Below are 26362 nucleotides of genomic sequence, written 5' to 3'. Positions count from 1 at the left end.
TTTATTAACTTTTTTTTGTATATTTTATTATTTTTCATTTCATTACAAATTTATTATAAGTCTGATCTGACATTGTTTTCGTATGACTGCTCTTGGTTTTCTGTCGACTAACTCGTGTTAACTTGGTTCTGCAAATAAATCAAACAAACATCATGAGTTTCCTGATAGCTTATGTACGGAATCAGGTCAGGGCCATCGTCATGTCCATTATTGTGTCTATTTTCATGGTAAATATACATCAAAACGTCTAAAAATTACGGCATTGAATATCGACAACGAGACAGTGTGATATCACTAAACCACGATGCAACACAATGCGTAACAATGTGACACCGCGCATAGCAATAGCATGCGACACAACTTTTGTTGAGCGTCGCCACTTTTGTCACTTTATTTTGTCGCAATGTTGTGATGTCGCATTTCAATATCGTGAGACGTGTTGCATTGTCGAGTATGGCGTCACGGTTTCGCGGGATGCGTAATTGTGACACGCAAACAAAAACAAAACTAATAAAACCTTTACAACAGCATTTTCTACTGAAATTATTTTACGATTGTGAATAAATACAATTAAAAAAAGATTTCTTAAATGAAAACCCAATCATTTTACTTTAAATCGTCCTTTGATGGCGTAAAATATAATAATAACATGTCAATGTCATGTATAGAAAAAAATAAAGATTTATTATGATCCATTTAACTGGACTTACTTGCATTTAGTTCCAACCATAGTTAGTTCTGAGAGTGACTGAGCCATTTCTTGTTTTTCTTGTTGTGAAACAATACGTGGAAGTTTAGTATTGTGGTTTCCGTGTTCAACTTCTTTTGGCACCTCTTGTTGTCGTAATTTTCTGGGCTCCATCTTTTGTCGATTTAATGTGCTGCTGTTTATTTTTGCAGTATCATTACCATTTGTATCAACCTGTACATGCCCTTGTGTATCTAAACCGACATTTATTATATTTTTAATACCAGTAAAGGCCTTTAGAGGTCTTTTGTCTTTAACATATGTCCTTTTTTGAACATTTTCTCTTTTTTGCAATTGGCCTGCACTGGCCGATTTTATCTCGATGAACTTTGAAGGTGCTTTTCGAGACTGAATGGGCTTTCGGGGTATATCTTTGTTTGGGAATGAGTTGGCTTTCTTTGCACCTTCATGCCGTATTTCCGACATAACCACTTTTGATCGGTTAGCGACACGTGTTGCATTCTTGCCATGAACATTTTGAATTATTCTCTTATTCTTGTTCACTGCTTTGCCTATACGACCATTTTCAGTTTGTTTGGCTTCTTGTCGTATTTCTGACGTAACGGCTTTTGACTGGTCGGCGATACGTGTTGCATTCCTGCTACGAATATTTTGATTTATTCTATTATTCTTGTTCCCTGCTTTGCCTATACGTCCATTTTCTGTTTGTTTGGGTTCTTGCCGTATTTCTGACGTAACGGCTTTTGACTGGTTGGCGGCGCGTGTTGCATTCCTACTATGAATATTTTGAATTATTCTATTATTCTTGTTCTCTGCTTTGCCTATATGTCCATTTTCTGTTTGTTTGGGTTCTTGCCGCATTTCTGACGTAGCCACTTCTGACTGGTCGGCGACACAAGTTGCATCCCCGCTATAAATATTTTGATTTATTCTATTATTCTTATTATCTGTTTTGCCTATATGTCCATTTTCTATTTGTTTGGATTCTTGCCGCATTTCTGACGTAACGGCTTTTGATTGGTCGGCGACACGAGTTGCATTCCCGCTATGAATATTTTGATTTATTCTATTATTCTTGTTCTCTGTTTTGCCTGTATGTCCATTTTCTATTTGTTTGGATTCTTGTCGCATTTCTGACGTAACGGCTTTTGATTGGTCGGCGACACGAGTTGCATTCCCGCTATGAATATTTTGAATTACTCTATTATTCTTGTTCTCTGCTTTGTCTATATGTCCATTTTCTATTTGTTTGGGTTCTTGTCGCATTTCTAACGCAGCCACTTCTGACTGGTCGGCGACATGAGTTGCATTCCCGCTATGAATATTTTGATTTATTCTATTATTCTTGTTCTCTGCTTTGTCTATATGTCCATTTTCTATTTGTTTGGGTTCTTGCCGCATTTCTGACGTAACGGCTTTTGATTGGTCGGCGACACGAGTTGCATTCCCGCTATGAATATTTTGAATTACTCTATTATTCTTGTTCTCTGTTTTGTCTATATGTCCATTTTCTATTTGTTTGGGTTCTTGTCGCATTTCTGACGTAGCCACTTCTGACTGGTCGGCGACATGAGTTGCATTCCCGCTATGAATATTTTGATTTATTCTATTATTCTTGTTTTCTGTTTTGCCTATATGTCCATTTTCAGTTTGTTTCGCTTCTTGCCGTATTTCTGACGTAGCCACTTCTGACTGGTCAGCGACACGAGTTGTATTCCCGCTATGAATATTTTGATTTATTCTATTATTCTTGTTCTCTGTTTTGCCTATATGTCCATTTTCAGTTTGTTTCGCTTCTTGCCGTATTTCTGACGTAGCCACTTCTGACTGGTCGGTGACACGTGTTGCATTCCTGCTATGAATATTTTGATTTATTCTATTATTTTTGTTCTCTGTTTTGCCTATACGTCCATTTTCAGTTTCTTTGGCTTCATGGCTGCTTTGCGATTTTTTGCTAGGAGCCTCTAGGCCATTTTGTTCCTTTTTGTTATTTTTATGATTCGCATTAGGTTGAATTTTCGTTTTATTTTCTACTGGTATTGCCATTTTGTCATTCAATTTTGTTTTGTCCATTAGGGAAAATGTCTTTTTGTCACGATTTTTTCTGCCATCAGAGACATTGGACATTTTCTGATTCCTAAAATATGAAAGTTTAGAGATAAAAATATCTGTATTGTAGGTTTGAAATGCAATCTGAAACAGTATAAAGTGGTAAATTTTAAGCAATACTTGTTCTTAATGTTTTATGCCAAGCCCCAACCGGCGATCTGATTTAAACTTGGCTCAAGTGGAAAGAATCATTTGCATCACCGCGGCGATTAGAGTAGAATCATCGGTCTTTTGCAAACCAGCTGGGGAATTTTTTCCACATAAATGAATCCTACAACCGAAGCGGAGTTTCAAATCCACAACGGTTAGGGACAAGTGTTTCGAATCACTCGGCCATGATTAGTCAGTTTCAAGCATACACCTCCATTGTAAAATCAAACTTTTTTTCTTTCAAGCTTGCATTAGAAAATGTCCATTGGCCTTAAAATCAGTATGAATAATGAAAAATATATCCTGGTAATTAAATGTGTAAAAATCAACAATTGTAATATCTAACCTGTTTGTCGCTTTATCCACTTTGTTATTAGTTCGTAAGCGCACTAACTTTGTTGTTCTCGGCGGCACAGGATGTGATCTAAATTACAATCAGAACATTTAGTATAGATTTACATTTTCCAGGTATTAACGAAAAGTGAAGAGTATTGGAACGTGTTTTTTCCTAAACTTGTTAAGATCTACTGCATTACTTCAAACACATTTGATATAAGTATAATTTTCTCCTATGATGGCATAGCTAAGATAACCTATTGATCTTAAGTTAACTAAATATCTTGAGTCGAGTTAGCGATTACGTCCAGAGTACTCCGACTGACCATAAACTTTTCGCATTAACTCATTAGTTATCTTAACTATATCAAGTTAAAGTTCCAATGAAAAGAAATAACTTAAGTGGTGGCAGTTCTGGGCACATTTGGGGCTTTTATTTACTGAAACAAATCGCAGACTTTAATCCTAGATAACCAGATTGTTTTCGGTATTTATCTGACTTAGGCGATCCGTTCGTGAACTAACATATCAATATTTTCCCTTGACATTCCTTTCTTTGTGAGAGTGGGGTGAGATCAAGCTACAGTGAAACAATCATCGGTCAGATAACGACATTACCTAGATGTGGACATCTCAGGCATGTACCGGACACATGTTTACAAGGAGTAGTCACCTCGAAACTTCCATGTCTTCCTTGCTTTGAGTATTTGAAATACATGCACAATATATATTATATATTTTACATTTAAGAATATATAGCCTAGGAATACTATGCTGTCAACAAAAAATAACAACGTACCTTGACATGTTTTTACATTTCTTCTTTAAGGTTTTCAGTTTTTCTTCCAGTCCTGGAGGCAGGGGCCTGAAATAAAGTTCATGAATTGTTTAAAAGGTCTGTAACAGGTTATCATTACTCAAAATGTACTTTCTCTTATCATCATTTTTTGAACTTGTGTTTTATATAAACATTCATTTTAGCTTTTACGCAGAAAGAAATAAAAACTTGCACTTATACCTTAGTTTTCTAGTAAATTAGTAGCATAATCTAAAAGACAAAAATACCTTCTTTTTTTAATATTCCGTTTAAGTGATGTACATCAAACAGTTTGCTTAAATAAATTATGCTCCACAGTTTTGACTTATATCCGAATAAGTCAAAACTTTGCTTAAGATCACATTCGAATAAAGACCGCTTTATAAAACCTGTGTATAAAGGTCACAATTTTCTATTCACGTTTAACAAAACACATTTTAAGTTTACCAGTGTTGACTGATTTCCCATTTCCCAAAATGGTCCTAACAAGCCCAGTTTTGACTGTTTTTAGTATAATTATAACCATTCATTGTTTTCTTGAAATATTTTTTGACATACATGTACAGTCGAACTTCGATGGCTCGAACTCGAGGGTCCCGTGGAAATTAGTTCGAGTTTTCCGTTGTTCGAGCCATCCAAATGGCGGCCATTTTGAATTTGGAAATTCGAGAGCATGATGTGTTACAAACCTTACATCGTAATATATTGTCATATTTTACCTAAATATGTGTATGATACGATGATAAATAAAAAACGAACGCTGAAATACTTTTTTATTATTTATTTTCAAACGATTATAAAAAAACACATATAAAACATTGCTATAATTACAAGAATTAGTGAAAACACTATCAAATAGAAAAACACGAAAAGCAAACCTTCATGAATCATAGTCCAGTACAAACACTATCAAATATAAACATGTTAAACAATTAATTCACGGACATTTACACAGAAGTACTAAATGACGTCACATGTAGATATAGGCTATAAATGGACACTTGAAATCAATACATAACATTAATGAGCATGCTGTACGTCAGTTTATTTACAATATCAGTGAGTCATGTACATTATACAGTTTATTTTTTGAAGAAATCCTTGATGGAGGACTGAACCGCCGAACGCTTGTTGAACTCTAATTTCGAGAGAGATTTGTACATAGAACACATGAGACTGAGTTCGTGATTGGAATTGTCCTGGCACTCGAAGAACTGAGTGAGTGTTTCACACGCTTTCATAGCGTCAGACAGAGACGGTGGCGGTGTTGGTGCTGGCTCGTCGTCGTCGATTTCTGGTTCACTAACATCACAGTTTCTAGCCATAATCAAATCATTCACAATGTCACTATCAGTTACCTCAGCGCACAATGGAATATCTAGATCTATGTTGATGTATGAGTCCATCTCATCCTGCTGGATCTTGTAAAGTTCCACTAGAGTTGCTAGCGGAACGTCGTCATCATCGTCGTCGTCGTCGACCACGGAAACGGCTGGTGGAGTGATTTCACTCAGTCGGAACCCGGCGTGAGAATAGCAGTTGGCGATTGTTTCTGGTTTCACCTGGGACCACGCTCGTCGGAGATACCGTAAAGCGTCTAGCACTGTCACTGTGAATTCGGTGTTGTTGTCCATGGATCGGATTTGTTTTTTGATGATCATTTTTCGATACTTAACTTTCAGATTCTTGATTACACCCTGGTCCATCGGTTGTGTCACACTTGTTGTATTGGGAGCAAGAAACACTAGCTCAATGTTCCGTAGACCCTTGACCACTTTTGGGTGGGCCGGGCAATTGTCAACAACCATCGTGATTTTACGTTTCTGAATTTGAAATTGTTTATCAAGCTCAAGGAGCCAGTCACTGAAGATATCACCCGTCATCCATGCTTTGGTATTGAAGTCGTACTTACATGGGAGAGTTTTAACGTTTTTGAAACACCGAGGGTTTTTTGATTTACCTATCACAAACAATGGAACTTTGTCTTCACCTGTCATGTTAGCACAAACTAAAACTGTAATCCGCTCTTTGCTACGTTTACCACCTACACATTTCACATTCTTAAATTCCAGAGTTTTATCTGGTGTGAGTTTGAAGAACAAGCCTGTTTCGTCGGCGTTATAGATGTCACGAGGCTCGTACTGACTGAGAATAGACTTTAATGTCACTGACCACTTGTCAACCTCATTCTGATCAACGGATTTTGCTTCACCACTAACAGTCTTAAATGTAATGTTATTTCGCTCCTTGAACCTATCGAGCCACCCTGTAGATTGTTTGAAGTCGTCGATACCTAGTTGTTCGGCGAAGAAGCTGGCTTTCTGAAGCAGGATTGGCCCCGTAACGCTGATATCGCGATCACGAACCTGAGTGAACCAACGTAACAATGCTGACTCTAATTCTTCGTAGTTGCCCTGAAAATATAAAAAATATCACATGATTATCTATGATTATAAAATAATTTTCAACAGAACATAAATGCACATTATAAGTCCTTTTAAATTTTCATAAAAAATTACATTAAATAAATAAATTACACATTTCAAATTAATTATAAATGCATTCGAAATATTTTTAAGAGATCCAAGATTAATAATAAACAATAAAAATATTTTAAATAACTTACCGTTCTCATATTTCGTCGTTTTGGACCAAATTTAGCGTAACCCTCCTTGATCGACTCTGACTTTTTTATCCAGCCAGAGAGCGTGTTTTTTGGAACATCAAACATTTTAGCGATTTCTGTTTTTGATTTCAGACCTTTTTCACATTCGATGATGGCGTTATATTTTGTTTCTAAAGTTTTGGGATCTAATTTTCGTTTTGTACCTTGCTTTCCAGTAGCCGACTTAGCTATCCCCCCGTTTTCGGGTCCTTTACTAAGTTGTTCAGCCATGCTAAAGCAGTATGAAAATTGACATCAGATCTCTTGTTTTTATGCAGAAAAATAAAGACAGACATTGCTCAATTATCTTAATAAATTTTATTTGTGAGAATCAAAGCTCATTAAAGCATTGCAGTGAGCGAAAGTCACTTTGTTTAATTTGTTTGTCGTATACCGACGCTAATTACATAAGCGTGCGAAAATTACGCACGCGCCGGTTAAAGGGGAAGCTTGGCGAATGTCAGGCAGAGGTGTGAAAAACTTTGTAAACACAAGCCATTCCGGCGACAAATTGTCTGTTCGACTGAATAGGTGTAATTATCACTGTAATTGTGCCGAGGGGACCACCAAATGAGTTCGAGAGTTCGAGTTTTCGAAGTTCGAGCGATCCGAGGTAGAACTATATAGAATAAAGAAGGAATAAATTCGGGACCGGGCAAAGAGTTCGAGCGATCCCGGGTGTTCGAAAGATCCGAGTTCGAGCCATTGAAGTTTAACTGTATCTCAGTCCAGCTAAACTAAATAAGTAATAGATCAGTACAACATTGTACCAAAGCAAAAATTGCATATATAGCGTTTTTTTAGAATGTCAATCCTCAATTATTTTTGGGCGCCAGAAAAAGCACACTTTTCAAACTTAATTTAGACTAATTAGGTCTAATAAAACTAGAGCTGCTTTTGAGAAAAGCGCATGTCTCCCACAATTGCCTAAACATCTGAATAGTAGTATAAGACCGGATGAGAAATGTTCGAGTGTAAACCTTACTCCCTATATATTCTTAATTCCCAATCAGACTTTCAGTGCTTAGCTTTATCAAAAACAACCCAATCAGACTTTCAGTGCTTTGATACAACCCTATCATACTTTCAGCGCTTTGATTATCAAAAAACAATGTTTCAAGGGCCATAATTCCGAAGTGCCTGGGCCGATTTGGCTAGTTATTCAACTTGGCCGAGGACTTATTGGCAAACACATTTTTTTCAAGTTTGGTGAAGATCGGATGAGAAATGTTCAGCTTAGAGTGCGGACAAGATTTGTGACGGACGGACGGGCGGGCACACAGACAAACAGGAGTTAATAAATATGTCTCCCACCACACAGTGGTGTGGGAGACATAATAATGAATTTGGCACATAGCTTCGTACTTGTAATTTTTGTTCTCCGGCGGTTTGAAAAATAACCCTCTGGTCCGTTTTTGTTTTCCGTACTTCATGTCTTCCTCTATCTTGTTTACTCTGTCCCGTCTGACCATGAGACCTGTATAATATGAAAATAAAAATGCTTATCATTATTCAAAGTTAAGTGTTATACTTAATTTCTTAGGGATAATATATGTTTACTGCCATATGGAACTTAATTATGGTGGCTGATTTAGGATATTTCGATATGTTGCGCGGTTTATGTAGTATATTTCGTCGGGTCGTACATTTCATAGTTTTTGGAATACCATTTCATGCAGATCGAAACGCATTAGAACTATATTTTTGGCGGATGAAAAGTAGCAATTAATGAACTGATATGATTAACAAGTTACCCTTTTCTCTTTGTAAACGGAGGGCATTTTTTGTCATCCTTGGTTTGATTCTAGGTTCCTTTATCTTTCCAAAATACTTCATGATCCTCTTTTCAATTTTCGAACACAGCTGATGTTCCAGGTATGCAATAGTACACTCCTGGAAATTTCTTTTAACGTGATATGTCTTGGCCAGTTTGTCGCAGAGGAGGTATTTTTCTATTATGTCAAATTCTGTATCAAACTCCAGGTTTTCTTTGTAAAGCTCCAGTAACTACAGAAAAAAATCTTTAACTTTAATCATCTTAATTATAAATCATAATATATAGGAGTCCAGTTTCTAACTCTCATATTTCTTCAGGAAAAATATTTATGTATCAACAAAAATGTGTGTTAAAACTAATTTTTGTTTGGTCAAAGTCTAAAGGTATTTGATCAAGTTTCATTTAATCTTTGCAATCGCAACGTTTCAATGCTGTCATTTATCCTTTCTAGTTTTATCACCATTCTTTTAAGTTTCATTGCCATTTTTGATAATTTTTAAAAGATTTCTTACCGTTTCGTCCAACTTTTTCTTCTTCTCAATTGTATTGGCCAGTTTGTCCTGATTGTTCAATATTTCAGCTACGAGCCGAGCATCTTCAAACATTTCTCTCAAACGTTTACCATTAAGCTCTTTTTCTAATTGTTGTATGTGTCTTAAGTCATGTAACATCTTTGCGACCTTCTTGTCTTTGTTGTCATTTTCGTGTAGTGCTGTGACAAGCTGGAGCACTTTGGTGTTGCTAAATATAGAATAAACAGCTATTTATTCTCCTGATCTGTGTTTCAAATATCATGTAATACTATACAATAATTTACTATTAATGATGTTACAATTATGTTCTGCCATCTACCTTGTACTGTCCGGTGTTCCGTACAAAGGGCTATATGCCGCACTGCATGCATTTACGGGTGGTACACAATGACATGATAGATACATTTTCTCCGCACTTGATAGTCTTTGGGTGTGCTCGTGTTAGCCTATACATGCGCATGAGATAGAACGTATTGTATAAATATTATCGCATGCGCAAGCGGTAGCTCTTCCGCAAGCGCACGTAACTCGTTGCTACAACGTCCGCGCGCGTTAGTACGAGGGGCGTTCAATAAATACACGGAAAAGTGCTCTCAATTCTTCATGTATCATCAAAAATAAACGAAAATGCTATAAAATGAAGACTAGGGAATACTGAGTTGATTTGTCAAAATTATATTGTCTTTGGATAAATAATAAGTAAATGCGAATCCCCATGGCAACGTCATGTGATGTCATCCGGCCCAATTTTGTCTCTTTTTCTATTTTACAAGCGCTAAAACATTACTTGCCACTTACCTATTTTTCAAGCTACCTTTTCTTAAATTGGTTGAATATTGATATGAAAAGTAAGCGTTACGCCAATAACGTCAAGTTATAAATGTGACATCATTAAAATATTTGGCAGGCATATTGTGTTGGTCGTCGCTTGAAAATCAGTGTTGAACGGAGATGTGAGATAACATTTTGTGTTCTGAATCCAAAATCAAGGAAAGGGACAAATGCTATGCTGAAAAAGGTTTAAGGGACAATGCCCTGAAGAAAACAAAATTTTATTAGTGGGACGTGACGTTTAAAAGTGGTCAGGAGAATATTGCTGACGACTTGTGTTACAGACATGAACAATAACGCTCAGTCACATTTAATAAATTAAAGAGCTCCTTGATAGGGCATCGGTTCAGTGTCCAATTTCTTCAATACGACAGGAACATCATATGAACAGTATTTATTTATTCTTAGGAAGGTGTAAAAATGCATTTAATGGTGATTAACATTGAATCAATGGTAATCACGAGTTGTATTGATTAACTGAGTGTAATATGACAGCATCATAATGACGTTGGTCCGCTTTTGAGGTGATGGCGTTGCCTAGGAGACGACAAATAAATATTGTGCATGTTCTGAAATCTGTAATTTAGGTGTTTGCATTCAGTATGTTCATATCCGTCATATTTTCAAATTTTAGCAAAATGAGACCAGAAATAAAGAAATGAGAGCACTTTTCCGGGTATTTATTGAACACCCCTCGTATTTTACGTACGCATGGGGTAGTTTTTATGTGCGCACGAAATAGCTGTTGTGTCTGTACCCAAACATTTCCATGTGCGCACGAAAACCATAACGTATGTCTTTGAAGTAGTCACGTCTTAAACTGGTTATGGGTTTTGCCGTAATCGTTCCGGCCTCAAAATGAAAAAAAAAAAAAAACATTTTTTTTTTGAAAATGTTGTCTGTACATACGTACGAGTTAATCTTATTTTTTTTCTAGGTGAGGTAGCCGTTGTTGCCGATGAAACAATTATTGCTACATCAAACCATTGTAACTTCACAAAGTTTTCAAAGAGTCTAGTATTAGAGTTGATGCCAATCTTGAGTATATGGCGGCTGATTTCTGTCATATCTCATTAATCGTACTTGCGCATTAATTTTTTGTACTTGCGTGTTGGCGTGTTTGAATGAGATGAGATTGCAGAGATCAGCCTCCATATCTCCATATAGGTAGTATCTAAGCTTAACAATATAATAGAAACAACAAACCTTTTCATCTGATCTTTCAGCCTAAATGGTCTCTTTACTTTTGCATTTATGTCAATAGTCGGGCCGGTTATAAGGCAATCCTTTACAGATGGTCCGCCCTCATCTATGTCATCAGAGTGTTGTGACATCGTGCTGGCAAAAAAAAAAAAAAAAAAAAAAAATAATAATAATATGGAGAAAGCCGACTTTTTCATAATTTCGTCTTTACGATCCACAAATATGATCTTTGTGAGATTTAACTTCCATTTTTACGCGATACTAAAACATTTTTTATGAATGATCGAGAGATTTGTTATTATGATTATTTGGCATAAAAGAAGCATATTATAAATAACATATTTTAAACGTTTTCAAGATGAAACATTTATGTTCTTAGGCATATAAATGGTGGTCCTACCTTCGGAATGATTCAGAGATTGAGCTGCTTAATGACACCGGAGTGTCGCAATCTGGCGAGTCGCATACTTTCAGCAGCGACAGGGCACGTGACCATAGTCTGTAAAATGTATCATTCTATTCAAATATTTTAGAATTTTTATAACATATAATATGATCTTATGCTAATATTTGAAAATAAAAGAATTCAGCCTGGCATTAGTGAATTGTCTGAAGTATTGATGAAGTTACATTTGATTTTACACTGAAAAAAACAACAACAAGAATATACTCTATAATCATGTGCATTTGAAAATTTTAGATAGTATTTTTTAACAAATCGATAAATTTGCATGTTTAATTGGTAAAACCTCTTTTATCAAGGATCCTTTTTTACCTGAAAGAACAAAAAACGTGCTGTAAATTGATCTGTAACAAGCTATCACGTGACCTAAATGCGACATTCTCTTCTTCATCTTGGCTGAATGCTTGATAAAGGTTCTGTTATAATACGCTGTCAAAAACATTGAGACATCATAAACGTATATTTACCTTGGTTCATTGTCGTCCTTATCTGATACGTTTGTGAAGAAGGCCATCTCATCTGTATAGTCAGTCACCGGTGAAACAGCCTTCCTGTCTGGCGATCCGATTCTCACCATAGAAATCTTCGGCACTTCTAAACTCATTGCCATTAATTCATTCTTTTTTACTGCCCTTTCCGCCAACTCCGCCAATGACGGAAACTTTGTTTTTTCTTTGTAATTCTTGAAATATAGATCAAGGTCGACTAGGTCCTTCTTTGGGTCGTCCTTTTCGCAGGCATCCTTTTCCCTGTAAAATAAATAGTGTAATATATATTTGTTCTTTTTCCGGTCTTTTGGCACCTCCGTGACCGAGTGGTTAAGGTCGCTGACTTCAAATAACTGCCCCTAATCACTTTTGGTTCGAAATATAGCTTGCGGTATAGAATTATTCTATGCGAGAATGCCATCCAGCTGGTTTACAGAAAGTTGGTGGTTCTATTCAGGTACACGCTCGTAATGAAATAATGCCCGTTGAGGCACTTAAGATGTTTCTCCACCGTAAAAAGCAGGAAAATCGCCATATGACCTGCGCATGTATTGTCTTACATAATATATTTTAATTCTTGTACATATTTTGTTATGTCTCCTGCATAGCCTTTTTACTGGTGCTGCTAAGATATATTTGTTCTTCTAATGCAAATTATTGAGCTATTTTCAGAAAAAGTCCTTGATATAATACCTTTACAATACTTTCAAGTAGAAATGAGACAGAAAAAGTGAGTTATCATAGAGAGTCATTTATTTTATAAAAACTACATAGTATTTATGCAGACATAAATAAACAATCAGCGTCTAGTATCCCATAGACAGAATCTATACTTACATAATGTCAATATTTTCTTCAGAAGATTCTCGGCTGTCGCCTGTTGGAGGTCGCGACCTTTCTGGAGAAGGAAAGACGAAACTGCTTTCATGCGACGGAGGCTCGATAGATGAAAAACTGAACTCAGTCCATGTAGGTGTACTAGACATTTCTGATAATGACGCCACCTTATCAACGCAGAGTTCGTCTGGTGTCGGAGTGCTGTAAACAAAGAAGAAGAAAATGCCAATAAAACATAAGATAGAAGTTCCCAGAACTCTACGTACATCAGTAGAAATAATTCACACATTCAGCCGGCTTAATATGGCGTCAGCGACCGCGTCACAAAAAGGTCTGCATGTACGTAAGTTTCTCAGAAACTACTGCACAGAATGGTTTAAAACTCCATATAAGTGATTGGCATCATATAATGAGGATCTATAATTCAAACTTCAATTGCAGTTAACCGTTTTAGAACATTTAACAATATGTAATCTATACATTCGTATCACTGACAGAATATTTCACTAACATACACTAAACTTACATTCTATAAACCATTTCATCAGATGATTCCTCCGAGCTACTGCTGTGTGAGGCATAGAACATTGCTGGCATCGTAGAAGCTGCGGTTGGAGGTCGTGACCTTTCCTGCGCGCTGCTGTTGTCTGTGGTATTGGACTTGTAGGGCGTAGTAGAAACTGCGGTTGGAGGCCGTGACCTTTCCTGCACGCTGCTGTTTTCTGGGTTATTTGACTTGTATGACTTAGTAGAAGCTGCGGTTGGAGGCCGTGACCTTTCCTGCGTGCTGCTGTTGTCTGTGGTATTGGACTTGGATGACGTAGTAGAAGCTGCGGTTGGAGGTCGTGACCTTTCCTTTGCGCTGCTGTTGCCTGCGGTATTGATCTTGGATGACGTAGTAGAAGCTTCGGTTGGAGGCCGTGACCTTTCCTGTGCGCTGCTGTTGCCTGCGGTATTGATCTCGGATGACGTAGTAGAAGCTTCGGTTGGAGGTCGTGACCTGGCTCCGGAAGGAAAGATTAAACTGCTTTCATGCGACGGAGCCTCGATAGATGAAAAACTGAAGTCGGTCCATGTGGGGGTACTGGACATTTTTGATAGAGATGCCACTCTTCTAGTGCAGGACTCGTCTGCTGGTATTCTGTGAAAAAAGTTGAATTAAAAATAACACCAATAACTCGTCTCATGGACTTTTGTGAAAAACAAATTGAATTAATTCACGGGAAAAGTAACATCCATAACTGTTTTAATCACTATGACGGCTTCGAAATACTGACAATTTGTATGCATTATAGCTGTAGAATAAATGATACATTTATCTCTATATGATTTTGTACCAGAGGCTTTTTTCCTTTGTTATATGCGCCTTAACACGCATAATTGTATCTAGTTCTCGTAAGTTTCAGGTCAGTTCAAAATATTGTTCAAGAGTGTTACTGTACTGAACCTAACGAGTGTTAACGATGAACAATATCATTACTTACCCGTCATCTTCTGAGTCGGTTGTTTCCGGTTCTGGTCTAAAACTGTCGGCGGCGTCGTCATCAAGTTCATTTTCATCATTATCATTATCAGTGTCATCATCATCGCAATCCTCCTCCTCCTCCTCTTCTTCTTCTTCTTCTGCATCACCATCATCATCATCATCATCATTATTGTCATCATCGTTATCATCATAATCGTCGTCATCATCATCATCATCATCATCATAAATATTAATACCATCAAGACTTGTGATAGCTCTTCTAGTCGGGGGTCGCGATAATGCTGGTCTATTGACGGAGCAGGATCTAGATTTTCTTACTGACCTGTTTTAAGTAGAGTTAACTGAGTTGAATTGCTTGATTCGCAATTTTAATAACAATAGTTAATATTTCACACTTATACCACTTTCTTTTCACTAAATGGACATAGCAGTACAAATTTGAATCCAGATTTCATTTTCCGTAACCAGTGTCACATGTTTAGTTGATATTTTTATTTGATATCTTTCGGGTTAACATGGTTGATATTTCACGTATCATTCTCAGCAGATAAATCTCTTTTTGAATATGAATTGAACATTCGTTTTGATGTGGGTGTATGCTGTAAAATTCCGCATTTTTATGCCACAAAAGTGGGTTCATATTTTTTCTGTGTTTATTGGTTTACGGCATAACAATGGATTTAAGTACATAAATCAAACAGTTCTCAATGCCAACCATACAGGCAGTTTCAAAAATATTTGCTACTAAAACGCCGTATCAAACCACTGTACATTTTATACCCTACCCCTAGGTATACTATAAGATCAATGGGTGCTATGCATATGGAACAAGTAATTTATTTTCCATCGTGCACTGGTTAAATTGGCATGGTTCTTATAGTATACCTAGGGGTTAAACATGAACAGTGGCATTTTCTTTCTGGTCTGGTACCAGTGTATCAAAAAAAAAAAAAAAAAAACAACGAACAAAACCCAGCAATATTCTATGTATGAATACGGAACCATACCGTTAACTGGATCGAACTTACCGAACACCAGTGTTTACACCATGTATAAAGTATGAGGGTTGGTGGTTCTACCCAGGTTCCCACTCGTGATGAAATAATACAGGTTGGGGCACCTGTGGTATTTCTCCATATAAAGTATGCACAAAAACACATTTGGGTTTTATGACTGCATGTCATTTTTTATTCTATAACCCATCTATGTAGAATTGATAATACATGTATTTATACAATCGCGCACTTTCGTTCCTTTCAATTCCCTAATTAGCCACCTTCCCATACTCTGAAAACAACACATTCTTTAATTAAGCAATAAAATGCGTGTTCATTTTTGTAAATGCGTAATATTAAATAAATTGAAATCACTATAAAAGTATTTAAATACCTGTTATCTATTTTGTCAGAAGACTGTTGTCCAGTATGTCCGTTATCGTCACTGCTCATCTTTGATCTGCCGGATATTCCGGTTGGCGGTCTTGAACTTCCGGTAGAGGCAGACGAGATTTGTCGTTTTGATTCGGGGGATCTTGAAACATTGCACTTACTGATACCAACGCTTTTTGGTCTTGCTGGTCTCTGGATGTCGCAATTTTGTCTAATGCAGTATGCCGAAAGCGACCTCTGCGCAAGTGATTTTAATGTGTCTGGCTCATGAGGTATGTGGTTTTCAGTGTCCGTTCTGATCATTTCATCATCAACAACTGTGTGTGTCAAAGACTCTAGGATTTCAGTATGTTTCATGTTTGGAACTTCGGTGATTTGGCTTAGTTTCTTGTCATCGGGAATGCTTTCTGTCAGCGTATTTAAGCTGGGAACATTCTTTATGCTTAGTATATCCAGAGACTGTCTTAGTTTGTTGTCTTCGGGAACACTTTGTCTTATATATTTCAGGCTTTCCACATTATGCTGGTGTGTTACCTCTGTTTTCTGCCTTAGGATGTTTTCAACAACTGCTTGTGTCATCTCTTTCAGGCTTGGAACGTTCTGGTAAACAACATGTGGTTCCTCAGTAGTCTGTAAGTTTTCCGTTTCTTGTGCAACTGTTGTCTCGGTTTCTTGCTTCAAGTTGTTATCAACAACGAATTCGTCAGCAATGACTTTAAGTCTTTCGATTTTCTGTGTCAACGATGCCAGACTTTGAACCTCTGTGTTCTGCCTCAGGCTGTTTTCATGGACAACCTTTTCTGCCAAGCTTACAAAACTTCTTCTGACCTCGTTGTTCAATTCCAAGTAGTTGTCATCAATGATATTTTCTATCTGACATTCTATGCTTTTGACATTTCTTAGTGTTGGTACATCGTAGTTTTGCATCAAGCCATCGGTAATGATGACATTTTCTGCATTTTCTGTAAGGGATTCTAGGCTTTTGACATTTTTTGGTGTCGATACCTCGTAGTGCTGCATCAAGTTGTTGGCGATTACGACTCTTTCTGCCAGGGTTTCCAGGCTTTCGACTTTCTGTACTGGTATGTGAATGGTTTGATTCATGTTGTTGTCACTGGTCACGTTTTGTGCCGTTGATAGTTCACTGTCAATTTCCTGTGCTTCAACAGATGGGACTGGTTGACTTGAGTCAAAATCACTTATGGATTCTTGTACCGAAGCATTCCGTGATTCACGTCTTAGTATCGGGATTCTGCTTCTCTCACTTTTAAGAGTAGATCTTGCACTTTCTGGTGGAGAATCTACCTGTTTTGGTTTGCAGAAAATCATTTTTCCCAGCAATGAAGATACGAATTTAGCAACAGGGATACGACTTCGTTGTATCTGTGGCTTATCACCTGTTCGTGGAGTAGTTGGTTCAGCTTGACAGGAAATACGTCTCGTGGCACTTGATGGTTGACTTGCAGAATGTGCCTCACTTCTCACTTCTTTTGACCGGGTGTTGCACATTGGAACTGGAATACAGCTCGGTTTTCTGCAGGGGCTGTCGACTCTGATGTAACTTTGGTTACTACACCTTGAATTGCTAATATTTGTACTGATCGTGCTGCTAGTATCTTCGCAACTGGAAGAGAAATAGGTGTGATATATACATTTGCACCCTTAATAACAAAAATCAAAGATATTTTTACTCTCTGATTTTCGGAGTTTCATAGACTTGAAATTAAACTGAATATTTGTTAAGCACTCTCATGCGATGGTGTATTCAATTTACACATATAAATATCCTATGGTGTAAAACAAGGCGCATGTAAGTTCGGAATACAAATATTGTGTATATTAAACTCACGTATATAAGATAGCCGTGGTAGGGCGCTTCGGTTTATTTGGCGAAACCGGAGCGGTACATTCCGGACCAGCTACCGGGTAACTTGGCAAGATGGGAGCTGATTTCCATCCACTGTAATATAACCACAATTATTCCAGATTTGTGATATGGCAGAGATTACGTAAAGTGTCTGTTGTTATTATGGGTCTACTACAATTATTTATGAGATATTTTGTATTCGTTCTTCAAGGAACAGCCATGAAACATTAATAGCCATGCAGTGTAGCCAGTATGTACACGCTTTGGTGATACACATATCGTGCCTAGGGATACATGTACTAGAGGCATAATAAGAAACGTGTTTGGTCGGTATTAATCAACATTTTAAGTCTTTGCGATAGACTTAAAGACAAATAAACTACAAATATTCCATTCGCAATATCTTTGTTTATTACACATTCTGATATGAAAAATCCATGCATATTTCCGTTTAATCACAGAAGTCTAACGCCGTATTATTTGGCGCCGAGAAAGAATATTATTTGCTCTACTGTTTTATATAAAAGTCGTTTCAGAAAAAAAGATCAAACGGAATGGTGCATCACTTAATTCATACACACAGATTGTCAGACGCGAAAAATAACTTATGAAACGTTTACGTCCACAGGACGTGTTACTTCCCGTTCTTAACACTGTTAAAACATAGATACGCGTTGACGTCACGTCAACCTACTATATTAGTAGTCATCCATGCGCCTTGAAATAGTGCTCCCCTATTTCACCTGCTTGTTTACATAAAATACATATTAGAATTGAAATATTCAATAGCAGAACCATGTTTTAACATATCAGGCTCAACAATACGAATAGGTTATACGCCGTGTACATAATTCACTCTGGCTACGCCCTCGTGAAATTTTTCCACAAGCGTATAATCTCATCGTATTGTTTTGATATGTTAAATTTTTGCTGAGCTGTTCGGAGTGATAGAAAAAGCAAAGGTTCATTGTTGTATATGTGCTAGTTTTTTTTTTTAAAGAAATGTCATATCTGTTAAAGTTTAACACATAGTTATACATGTAATCAACTTTTAGCATAGTGTGTGGTATGAACCATATTAAGATATAACCTCCGTATTTTAAGGTGCATTCTCTAGCATTTATATTTCGCAGGCTCGTAAATAAAACAAATAAATACCTGTCTAACAGCTTTGCAAGTCTTGGGTTTGGGAGATGTGACTTAGACTGTACATGCTGAGGCATCACACTGGAGGGCCTCCAAGGCCTTGTGTGGGCGGCACTTGAGGACCTCTGTGTGTAAGTACTATTCAAAGTTGATACAATGTCCAGAATAGGGACACTTGCGGGCCTCTCTTCTTTGACGATCGGCCATGGAATTCTGCTGGGTTTCAATGGTTGACTAATGGGTATTTCAACTGAAGCACTCTTAGTCCTGAAATATTAAAATTAAGATATTAAATACAGACTGATTTTCACCATTATGCAAGAATGAGTGAACGTATTTTTCTCTCATTTAAGGAAATGATATAAAACTACTAAACGGAAAGAAAATTGGTTGGGAAAGAACTTTTTTTATTATCATTTTATATGAATATTATCTTTAACATTTGCAAAATATGCTTTTTTATATTCTTCAAGGTATTTGTTTATTCTAAGAGTATGTAGTGTAAGATTTAAAAAATAGAGATCATACCTTTCTAACATATTTACAAGTCTTAGGTTTGGAAGATGGGCCTCAGACTGGGTAGTATGAGGCATCACACTGAAGGGCCTCCAAGGCCTTGTGTGGGCGGCACTTGAGGTCCTCAGTGTGTGAATACTAGGCGAAGTTAATACTTCTTCCAAGTTGGGGGCACTGGCGGGCCTCTCTGGTTTGAAGCTCAAACATGGAATTCTGCTTGGCTTCATTGGATGAATGCAGTTGCTTGGGAGACTCTGTGGTCTCTCTATGCAACTTCTTTGAAACCTGAAATAATATACCGTTATTTACTATGGGAATTTCCAATACATTTTGAATAAATATCAATGTACAAATGATAAAGAACTGTAAAAAGATTTCAAAGAGTAAAGTAAATCTATAAGGGCAGGCGGAAGTGCACAACACGACCAGACTCGGTTTGATGCAGTCCATTCACGAGACGAAGTAAAATATGTAACATCCCTCTAGACCACTATTATCGACGTAGGCGGAACACTATGATAAAAAGTGCACACTTAAAAAGGATTTTAGTTCTCTTGTTATTTTGAGCTGATGCGAAGATATACATGATATAGGTACCACCGTAAAAAAAACAAAGGAAAATTAGTCATTGACGGCTGAAGTCTACAGGTTGCCGTTTTACCATTTTAATCATTTTTATATCAGAATTCTCTGTCATGATATCAAGAATTCGATGTCTTAATGCCATCATATCAATTTTGATACAAGAGCTGTTTGTAAACACATGTGTTCCCGCGATGGCTGATCGGAGAAACTGGATGTGTGACTTCGTGTTCTTTGACCTTTGGATGGTTTTATGTATGGGGAGTTAGGTCGCACAATTAAATCTATCTAGTAAAATGTTATTGTGTATAACACGATATTGGTTTAAGATATTAAAATGTGATTCTACAAAATATAATTATTATATGAGTCGTGCCATGAGAAAACCAACATAGTGGGTTTGCGACCAGCATGGATCCAGACCAGCCTGCGCATCCGAGCAGTCTGGTCAGGATTCATGCTGTTCGCTTTCAAAGTCTATTGCAATTAGAGAAACCGTTAAGCAAACAGCATGGATCCTGACCAGACTGCGTGGATGCGCAGGCTGGTCTGGATCCAGGCTGGTCGCAAACCCACAATGTTGGTTTTCTCGTGGCACGGCTCATATAAAGAATGTGTACAATATGGTGCTACAACATTTACAAGAAATGGTGGGCATGTCACATTAACCATGTCGGAATATATTTTTATTTTAGAAGTATTTAAGTAAAGACTGCACGATACTGGATTACAGCTGCACTGGAATGCTCAACTAGAAAACACGACATGGGCAAGAACATACAATTTTTTTTCATCAGATTTTAGATGTAAACCTTTAATACATAGATATTTAATATCGAAGAGTTTAGAAATGTTTTTACAACACTGAGAACGTTGCAAATTATTTAGAAGTGGAATTATATAGGTGACATCTGTCAAAACTAAAAGTGTAACTTATGTAATACTCTAGCAGATGAATTCCATTTCATGTTCAAATCCCTCACCCCCCCCCCCCCCCCCCCCCCACACACACACTCTCATCGATACATCTGAATAAATACTTCTAGAAATCCTAATATCCTAAAATTTAAAGAATTGTTTTCAATCTGATAATATATGGATCATGAGTAAAATATATCTTAGAGTGTTATATTTAAAATTTTCGATAAAAAAGAGAGATGCTATATTTTACCAATAGCAATTACTAGTATGTCCTCTAGGACCCATTTTTTAACAAGGCATGTTATATACCGAAATGTTTGTAAAAGTTTGTAGATTCTGAAAGTGCCGATATAAATTGGCATAAATGGTGGCGAGCTGAGAAATCCAAAATGGCGTCCAAGATGTCCGCTATAAAATGATGGTGCTTTTTGTAAAAACCAAGGTTTTCTTCATTCACTTTTGATGAAATAAACTGCTGGCATGCATTGTTTTGTAGAATTATTGCAACACACCTTTCATGAATTGTAAAACATTTAAGTTGTTACATCTAAAGGCAAAACAAATATGTCAAAAGGTCAAATTCCTGCTAAAAATACAAATTTTACCCATTCATTTTCACTAACTTTTAGTTTTGAAAATTATAACTTATAAGTCCTTTTGAAAGAGTTCAAAGAATGGCACAAAAGGTTTATCTGATACAAAGAATGACAAGTACTGATGTTTTACAGTAAAACTGTTGTAAAAGGTACTCATACTAATGTGACTTTTTATGCGCATTACAAATAGGTAAACTTGAAGAAGTTGATACATATGGATACAGATACATGTGTCTAATTTTCTTCCTCAAGTTATGCAGGTATGAAAAACAAATGGTGTGGTCAGTTTCTAGTTCTATTTTATGTTTTGTATTTCCCCAAAGACAGGGATTTTTTATCCATTATGAGGTCAGAACATCAGAACAGCTACATATTAGTTGGTTCATTTACGGTTATTGTTTTAAATCTTGTATATTAGTACATTATTTATATTTGTTATCATAGACACGGATAATGTCGTATTATCCATAGACAGGTTTTCAATGTTATTCAATTATTGTGCGCGTATTGCCTCAAGCAAAGATTTGCATACAAAAATAGAGTATATTTTTGCATAACTTGAAATATTTGCACCTCGAAAGAACATTATAAAACGTTTTTAAAACGTTTTGACGATGTCACTGAAATAATAAAGAGTCTAATAAAATCAGTTTTACAGGAGCTGAAAAAAAATAAACATCGTCATATTTTCCAAAAAATTATATAATCATGTTCGGTTTTAAATGTCAAAACTGAAAACAAAATGACACTATTACTCTGCTTAAACGTAAGGAAGTTGCCATACATAAACTATTTTTTTCAAACCCCTTGTCTAATAGTTGACTGATAACCTATCCCAAAAGGGGATACGGTAGGTTGACAAAATTGTCGCCCCTTTTTCGTTAGAGAAAGGGGCACTGGCCCTGTGATGCGTGTATGTGGTCGCACGGTCACATTTTTTTTATAACGGTGTCCCTTTTTAGTGTGGTGAGAAATGTTTAGTGGGAAGGACTCTAAGTGTGCTGGGGTTACAATGTGGAGTGATCACAGCTCTGAGTGCTTTTCATAGAACATTGATCATCTAGTAGTGTTCACGGCACTGTGAGAACTACTAACTGGGTAGTGTTCATGGTACTGTACTATGAGTATTGCTCACTGGGTAGTATTCACGGCACCGTGAGTACTGCTCACTGAGTAGTGTTCATGGCACCGTGAGTACTGATCACTGAGTAGTGTTCACGGCACCGTGAGAACTGCTCACTGAGTAGTGTTCACGGCACCGTGAGAACTGCTCACTGAGTGGTGTTCACGGCACCATGAGTACTGCTCACTGAGTAGTGGTCACGGCACCGTGAGTACTGCTCCCTGAGTTGTGTTCACGGCACCATGAGTACTGCTCACTGAGTAGTATTCACGGAACTGTGAGTACTGTTGACTGAGTAGTGTTCACAGCATAGTAATTACTACTCATATTACCATGAGTACTGCACGTCACTGTCAATACTGCTCATTGAGTAGTGTTCACATTACCGTAAGTACAACTCAATGAGTAGCATTCACGGTACTCTGAGTATTGTTCACCGAGAATGAACTTAAGGACAAGTTTTTGCATAAATACTTTTGAAATCTGAAAATTTTCCTGAAATCATATGCAAACTATATACTTTTATGTATCCGATATTTGAGTTTTATGATTATTTGACCTTTTGACATTTTTAATCTGCATAATAATTTTAGGCAATTTATGTTAAAAAGATACTCATAAAATCTGACATATCGTAGTAAAATATTAAACAGAAAAATAATTAAAATGTATATGCAAATGTAGACATGATGGTGTGTTTAAACATTGTAGTCATCATTACTTTTGTGGCGGCCATCTTATGCCGGCAGCCTGATAAACTTCAGACCTTTACGAACATTTTGGTATATAACTTGTCTTGTTAAAAATTGGGACCTTTACGAACATTTTGGTATATAACTTGCCTTGTTAAAAATTGGGTTCAGGTTAAATTGTTTGAATAGCGTAATTGTTGCCCTACCATATCGGGCCCATATAATTTTCAATACCGGCCTGGTATTGGTTTTTCAATGATCACGAAATACAAATCCGATATTGTTTTCGAAAGATAGCGGTAAGATGTTGATATCATAACATGTATCGCTACGATAAACGTATATTTGCTGGATGTGACTATCACATATTTAACCGTCAGAGTGAAATCTATATGTTATGTCGATTCCCTTTGGAATCAGCGGTATTTCTTCTTAAAAAAACACAACACACTTTTGACTCTTTTCTGTCAGACTGCTTATAGATCATACATGTTACATGTAGATTACTCACTTTGTAGGCATTGCGAGTTTATCCACGCTAGATACTGTGAACAGCTAGGATGCGTCGTCGATCTGAAAACAAGAGAATAACCAATTATTAATAATAGTTTTTTTTTCTTCGTCATCTTCGTCTTTCGATAAAATGAGGAAATTGGTGTTTGTTACTATTCAAAGTCCTTTGAGATGTTGAGCTTACCTATAAGAAGCGCGGGGCGAATGTCGAGAAAATTCGCTAAACAGGGTGGCACACGAGCGGGGCGAAATGCTCTCTTTGCGTCACTTTTTCAAGTTCGCCTTTTAAGTTCGCCCCGCGCTGCCGCTAAATATCGAGTGTTTGTCCACAAAGCTCTCTGTGTAGTGTTTTTACTACACTCCCGCCATTTAAACTTATTAATTATCGTGTTTTTGCATGGCATTATCCTGTCCTCTTTTGTTTGTCAACTTACTTTCTGTTTTATCTATTCTACTGGTAAATTATCCGGTGGCATTTCCTCCATAGCATCTAGTTATTACGGTCTCAGGCATTTCTGTGTATGCCACCGTAGTCCCTGTACTTACTTATATAATATACAAAAACTGGCTTAATTGTGTCTGCGTATTCCTGTTAGTGACAATTTATTGTATTGAAACAATGTTTTTAGTGGAGAAGGATGTTCTCATACAGAGATAAAATATATATTTGATAAAATTTGATAAAATCAGAGTCATCCTTGCCGAAATGTAAAATGGGTGCCAGGATTTTGTCTCCTAATTTTTAAAAATCTATGTATAACTTTTAATACAATAATCTATGCCCACACTGCCCAGAATACGATACATTCAATCATGTATTCTTTGACATACATAAAGAGTGTACACGAAATGCCGACCACAGAGCAGAATTGCTGCTTTTCCCTCAAAGGCGTCGAGCAACAAGTCTACAGCCTACTATTACAATTCATAAAAAAATATTATTCTAGTATATGTACATTAATTTGTTTGTTTGTTTAACGCCGTTTTTTTTCAACAGTTTAAGTTGTGTAACGACGGGCAGTTAGCATAACCAGTGTTCCTGGATTCTGTACCAGTACAAACCTGTTCTTCGCAAGTAACTGCCAACTTCCCACATTCATCAGAGGTAGGGACGAATGATATCAGACACAATGTCGTTTATCAAATCGTCACGGAAAACATTCGCCCCGCCCGAGGGTCGAATTCACGACCCCGCGATCCGTAGATAGAATATAAACAAATGGAACAGAAACTGAAATAAACCAAGAAACATGTAGCAGCGACGGGACTGTTGTATTTTTTTTCTCTTCTTCTTCCCACCCGGAGGTTAACAAGATAACGCACGCACATTTATCCCATGTCCCATCTGTTAAGGTACACTCAATCCAAAGGAAAAACAATTGGATACGATACCCTAACTAGGCGTACGTAATCAATACCAAGGAATCGCTGCAACATGTGATTCAATGCCCTGTGGCCATGCTCGTATGTTGCAGGGCTGCGAACCCTTCGCGTAATGTCACACACCTTAACTCGAATCCCTCCCCCACTTAGAAATAACACAATATCCCTTAAATGATCAAAAACAGTCGTGGGGCTAGACCCACGATCAAAATCTTCCCCCCCCCCCCCTATATGGATAATCACTAACTGAGGGTTCAAATCCAAAATCCACTGCAACGAACCTAGTGAAACATTTATGATTCCCCCAAAACCATCAAAAAAAAAAAAAAAAAAAAATATAATAATTTTATAACTTTTTAAAACTGAGTTTTAGAGGTTTAATTTTATATTAATTTTTATCTATGTTCATTGCACTTCATACTGTTTATGCCACAAAACTAAGAATTAATTTGTGCATGATTCATGTCTTTTACTTAACTTTCCATGTTTAAATAGAATGAATTTTGATATTATCGTGTTAGAGGGCCATATGTTCGACTGGCTATAGCCAAATATGTGTTCCACTTTACCACTTTACAATTATTACAGTTTTTATTTATTGGGCTTGATTGTTCGTATTGGTACCCATACGGACGAATTGTTTGTATTGGTACCCATACGGACGAATTGTTTTGTATTGGTACCCATACAGACGAATTGTTTGTATTGATACCCATACGGACGAATTGTTTGTATTGATACCCATACGGCTTCGTCCCAGATTCTTCTTCTTTTCCAAATAACTTCATGCCTCCGATGAGCATTCTCAAAGCTTTCTTGGTAGTGCCTTCTTTCCAAGACTTATTAATATATACTTTTAATTATTTTTATTTGCTATTTATTGGTAAATATTTGGCCTGGGGTAGAGCTATTTCACTGATCAAGGACCATATTCGTTTCAAATAGGGTAAATGGAAAAACAGTTATTATATACTCAAATCGTTCAGAAATAGCTCTGGTAGGGCGAACGTCGACTGGGATATTACAATAAAGCCGTTTTGTAAGATCAAAAATTATTTCTACAACCATCATATCCATAACTATTATCAGGAATGACATTCATTCCACTTTACGATCAAACTATCTATTGAAAATCCACACAGTTTGATTATTTTTGGAAATTAAAACGGAACAAATACTTACGGCGACTTATTCAGTGCCATCTTGACGCAGTAACTAAGGGACGAACGTC

General features: G+C 36.9%; 2 protein-coding genes across 2 annotated transcripts; both read right to left on the bottom strand.

The window, feature by feature from the left end:
* Positions 1–26362, bottom strand: LOC123535089 (uncharacterized). Its single transcript, XM_053549932.1, has 19 exons — positions 26314–26362; positions 23747–23808; positions 19334–19606; positions 18818–19072; positions 17642–17752; positions 15794–17416; positions 14403–14726; positions 13445–14059; positions 12919–13119; positions 12061–12342; positions 11531–11629; positions 11134–11265; positions 9076–9304; positions 8541–8793; positions 8152–8263; positions 4104–4169; positions 3315–3392; positions 711–2846; positions 1–128 (listed from the first exon to the last, which is right to left on the bottom strand). The coding sequence occupies exons 2-19, from the start codon at positions 23755–23757 to the stop codon at positions 35–37; spliced, it is 6894 nt and encodes a 2297-aa protein (XP_053405907.1). The 5' UTR covers positions 23758–23808; positions 26314–26362; the 3' UTR covers positions 1–34.
* Positions 5016–7502, bottom strand: LOC128559035 (tigger transposable element-derived protein 4-like). Its single transcript, XM_053549943.1, has 2 exons — positions 6748–7502; positions 5016–6535 (listed from the first exon to the last, which is right to left on the bottom strand). Exons 1-2 carry the CDS (start codon positions 7015–7017, stop codon positions 5204–5206), a joined length of 1602 nt encoding a protein of 533 aa, XP_053405918.1. The 5' UTR covers positions 7018–7502; the 3' UTR covers positions 5016–5203.

This window comes from Mercenaria mercenaria, chromosome 1, assembly GCF_021730395.1.
Source record: "Mercenaria mercenaria strain notata chromosome 1, MADL_Memer_1, whole genome shotgun sequence".
In the NCBI taxonomy this organism is placed as follows: domain Eukaryota; kingdom Metazoa; phylum Mollusca; class Bivalvia; order Venerida; family Veneridae; genus Mercenaria; species Mercenaria mercenaria.
The sequence above is the reverse complement of the archived record's forward strand: the minus strand, read 5'-3'. Positions and strand labels throughout refer to the sequence as shown.